The 5334-nt window shown below is 32.3% G+C and overlaps 1 protein-coding gene across 2 annotated transcripts in view; it reads right to left on the bottom strand.

The window, feature by feature from the left end:
- Nucleotides 1-5334, bottom strand: part of LOC106875965 (alpha-L-fucosidase) — a 66546-nt gene that overhangs the window by 28595 nt on the left and 32617 nt on the right. Inside the window, exon 8 of one of the 2 annotated variants that reach the window (XM_014924306.2) lies at nucleotides 15-3624. The exons of the other annotated variant lie outside the window; for it this stretch is intronic. Within the exon in view, the coding sequence (XP_014779792.1) occupies nucleotides 3369-3624 (256 nt within the window). The 3' untranslated portion in view covers nucleotides 15-3368. Of the gene's footprint in view, nucleotides 1-14; nucleotides 3625-5334 lie in introns of those variants that run through there. 2 annotated transcript variants of the gene reach the window in all.

Raw genomic sequence — 5334 nt, forward strand, 5'->3', positions numbered from 1 at the left:
ATATAATAAAATAAAATTAAGTGATTTGCTACAGATCTCATCTACTCTATGTAGATTTGTCTGAAAACAGAGCATACCAACTAGTTAAACATCAACTCACAACCCATGAGCAAACAAGAACACTGCCTTATTGACATGTCCATTTCAACTCCACAATTAAAATATTTGCTATACTGTAAAGAAGTATAGAAAAATATAGGCAAAAAAATAAATCAAAGTATGTTTTCATGTCATATTCCAGTAGCAAATAATTCTAATTTACATAGAGTATGACACTATAAAAGAAAAGATAGATAGTACTAAGACTTGCTTTGAATATATTTTCTTCGGTGAGAGTTTTCTATAGAAAAGTACACAATATTCAATAATTTTTAGAGAATGATTATTATTAATTCATTACTAAAAAAGACTTCATTTAATGTTTTTACATTTATTTTCTCACCTTGACATAGTTTAACTACTGCCAATATTTCAAATAATTTAAAAACTCTTTCAAACTCCAATTACACAATACAAAGTGCTTTATTTTCTTTTTCAGTAATTTAACTAAAACAGTAGGTTTTGATTTAGAAGGAAATACAATGCTTATGATAGATATTAGAACTATGAGCAATAAGCCAATAACCTAAATTTTTAAAAATTCAGACATGCATCTCACTAATTAGTTTTTATACGATAGCTTGTATTATATATTCCATGAATAATATTTAATTTATTATACAACACAGTATTCATCTACAAAATCCTACATACTTCTAGTCATCTAAGAATGATAAGATCTGCAGTAACAGTTAGACTTATGCTTCACTGAGAAGGTCCAATAAGACCAAAATATGTCCGGAGTTACCACTGTACTGCTAAAGATCAAACTCACTCCCCACTGCATCTATATTTAGTCAAAATTTTGTGGGTTATCTCCCTTGTCCTTTTGACTAGAGTTCATCATTTAGAAAATGATTGTTCTCTTTACTAAAGGATGTAATTACAATTAATTAAAATTTTTTGGCTTATAACATGAAATATGTCAGCACTCATTTTACTTATAATACCCATTATGATACATGACTCAGTAGAGATGGAGACATGTGAGTTACATGTCTTCAAAGACCTGAGGGTTCCACCAGAGCCAGTGCTTACCATAGGTTTCACGGAGTGCAACTAAGGTGAGAGACAATTACTTTTGTACAGGCAACCAGTCAATCACAGTTAACATTCTCAGTGATCTGGTACCTAATCCTGTTTGCTAGGTCAATTGTGGTACAGAGTATAGAGCACTTTGCCTGGAAAATTCTGAGTAAAATACCTAGAATATATGTAAGCTTCACTGAATTTGTTAAAACATGCTATCCAGTCAATGTGAGGGTTTAGCTATAAAGCATGACAACCCTACAGCAACAATAAACATATTTTAGACTTAATTATGTTTCTATAAATAAAAGTTAAAATTTTGCATCAAGATAATTAATTATGCATCACTATGTGAACAATTTTCATGAAAAATATTAAGATTTGTTTGATCAATATAGCATTTTTATAAAAACAGAAAAAATCAGGTTGACTATCCAAAAAGGTTGTTCCATCAATATTTCTCAATGCCAGTATATAGTGTTCAATAAATATTACAAGAACAGATATCAGCCTGAAAAAGACTGCTGTCAGCTATGAAGATGAGATTATTAATTGAATTTGTTTATCTCTGAACTGTTACTTTTGCAATAATAGATGACAATTGGTCTTACTTCTCTGCATGACTTGGAAAAAAGAAGTAATGTAATTTTGCAGCAAAGTACAGAGATTTTGAAAGGACAGAATGAATCCAGATGTGAATACCATTATTTCTGTTGTCTTTTATAAGATATTAGAGTTAATATTGATTTCTAATTGAGGCACAAGACCAGCAATTTTGGCAGGAAGTGAACTGTCATTTACATCAACCCTTGACTGGAACTGTATTTTAATAATCTCAAAAGAATGAAAGACCACATCAGGGTTTGAACACAAAATGTAAAGGGTTAAAACTAAATACTACAAAGCATTTTGTCTGATACTCTAACAATACCAATAAATCACCCTTGCTAGGTTAATAATGCAAATTAGTGACAACAGTGATTTCCTGCATTAGTACACAGTAGATATGGGGTTTAAGAATGACATATTTTTTTGTAGATCCTTTTGCATATAGAAAAAAGCAGGAATGCTCATTTTATGTACTGACCACTCCTGTGTAGAAATTCTGAGCGTTGTCATGAGTAACACTCTCCCTTTCCTCTGGGAGAAGTTAATAAAAGTTGATGACTACACACAATAAATAATTAAATAAACAAATTTAAAATATTAACTAAATAATCTTCAGCTTATTCCTAGGATAAGTAAGGGATACATTTGCGTGTAAATATATACATGTGTGCAAGTGTATTTTTACATACACACACACATACACTGTTCATTCATTTCATTTAACACTTTTCCAGACTAGCATCACTTAAATAGAAATACTGAGATATGATTTTTATGTTTGGTGCACTTCTTGTAAACAACTGTTACCTGATTTTCAAGTAAGAGATTTTGATTCCAGAGGAATTTGAAGGCAGAGATAACCAATATTTTTGTTGAAAGAAACATCAACAAACTCCATGAGTTACAGTGCAACCACAAATGACGATATCTCTGTTTGTCACCATTCATACACTCACAAATAAAACAAACTTCTTGTAGTTTCTGTCTATCAAATTCCCTCATAAGGTATTGGTTCCCCTTGGGCTATAGTAGAAGACACTTCCTCAAGGTGTCGCATAGTGGGACCGAATCCAAAGCCACATGGTTGAGAAGTGAACATGTGTGTGTGTCTGTGTGTGTATATAGGTAGGTATGTAGGTAGGTATTATAGATACAAGCATGTTTCAGTTTATATATGTACCTAATTTATAGAAAAAAAACCCCCACATATTGACATAAAAATGGCTTTCTCCCGCGAAAGAGATTCAAATGAATGACCAGAAATGAACGTATTTTAAAAATATAATAATAAAAAAAGGACAGTATAAAAGGAATTGAAATGCAATTAATTTGTAATAAAAGAAAAATTTTAAATTAATTCCAATAAAAGAAAATTGGGTTAACTTTTCATTTCATATTATGAAATAAAAATATAAGAATCATAAATTAATAAACCTAAATAAAACAGTAATATAACTCTTAGGTTTCTTTTCTTAAATACAAAAAAAAAAAAAAAAACTATGACCCAAACTTCATATCAATAATGAACAAAATACTTTTTCAAGGGTCCCCTGTGCATAGTTTTACCTCACTTTTCATTGATTTTATGTAATTTTTAACCAATAAATTTGTGAGAAAAGAATAAACCCAGTTTATTTCAAATTCTGTATTTTAAAAACCCAAGCCCATTGGCAGGGTAACTGGTGAGGATAGACTTTTGGTATTTCAATGATTATATTATTTCCGGATACTGTCCACTTAATATCTCCTTCTTGATATCCAAGCCAAGTAACTAATGTGTCTTGAGACGGTTTTGGAACTCCAAGCTCAAGAGAGCCAGAATAGGGTAGTTCAAGAACAATTGCATAAACTATAGGATTACCATTTCCATTTGATTTCGATGTATACCTTAAAATATATTTAAAAAAAGGAATAAAAACCATAAAATCAATTTTAAAGAATGTGCGCATGAACTTTATATTATATACATGTGTATGTACATTATATATATACATACATATATATATACATATACATATATATATATATAAAGACACACACACACACATACACATGTTTTTACAGGGTAAGTGAAAAAACTGTTGTCTCAATTACACAAAAATGAAAATAACACTGACATCTCATTTTAACAGATATATTTACCAAAATTACATAGAAATATCTTGAAATACTAAAGAGGAAATTTATTCAATAAAATCACCATTGGCTTCAACCAAGGCCTCCAGATGACATTGGAATCTCCGGCAACTCTTCTGGATGGTATCCTTATGCTGCCATAATCCTTGCTTTCAGTTCACCTTTGGTGTTACAAGGAGTTTTGTTGGTCTCTCACTCAACTGTGCCCCAAATATAATAATCAAGGGGTTGCCGTCTGGGGAGTTAGGTGGCCAGAAGTTAGGGGTGATGTGGTCGCAGAAATTGTCTGACAGCCATGACTAGGTTCTCCTGCTTGTGTGGCGTGGTGCAAAGTCCTGTTGTCAGACATAGGGTCTTCCAGCAGTCACCCTCTTGATGTAGGCCTCTGTGTTGAGTCTGAGGCTATGTGGGAAGATGAATGGAGGTATAACGTCATCATCACGAGTGATCACTCCAAACACAATGATGTTGACTGGATGTTTGATTTTTATCACTCTCAGTACACTCAATCTGTCCTCAGACTGACATCCAAACACTCTGAAATGTTCGTATGGGAGCTACCCGGAGCAAATACCAAGCAGTAAAGCATGTCCCTTCCAAATTTCTGGCAGACTAAAATGTGTCATGCTGCTGTTTTTCTCACAGACAGTGCTCAAATAACCCAACTATACCGTGTAGTCAACACAATTCAAAACAATGCACAAGCATGAAATTATATTTGTAAAATGGTGACAATTTACCCATCGCACCCTGTATATATATGTATACATGTGTGTGTGTATAGGTATACATATATATACATATATATATACATGTGTGTGTATGTATATATAAATATATATATATATATAAAAGGATAAAATACATTTGCTGACTACTGACCCATTCTTGGAGAGCTAGTCACTTTCTTTCCTAACCAGCAGAGTTGAAAAGGTCAGAATTTAGGCTATTTTTAGAATATTTACACAACATATATGAAATATTTTGGTTGGATTTGTATTTAGTTCAGATGGGATCTGAAATGCAGTTAATAGCACCCTGAAGAAGTGGCAATTAATACCAAAATGCACACCAAGATACAAAATTTTGCAGTGTGCATGAAATTGCAGCAGAATAATTGTAGTTTTTTTCTCTAAATTGTATATTTATATACATGTATGTATATATATATATATATAGGTTAAAAAAAAAAAAAAAAACAATAACAAAAAAAACAACAAAGTGGGGACGTGATACGGATAGTGTTATTAGACACTCGGGAAAGGAAAGAGAGAGAGTATGACGTTTCGGGCGGAGCCCTTCGTCAGAAAGACGGAAAGTTCAAAGAATGGAAAAATGGAGGAAGAAAAAATCGGCACCGATGCCCACGAGGTTACATTGTGGAAGGACCAGAAGAGGAGGTGGTGGAGGAAAAGTTCTTTCTAAGACAGGAGAGTGAAAAAGGGAGGTGAATATGTGTGC

This window comes from Octopus bimaculoides, chromosome 5 (assembly GCF_001194135.2).
Source record: "Octopus bimaculoides isolate UCB-OBI-ISO-001 chromosome 5, ASM119413v2, whole genome shotgun sequence".
Lineage (NCBI taxonomy): Eukaryota > Metazoa > Mollusca > Cephalopoda > Octopoda > Octopodidae > Octopus > Octopus bimaculoides.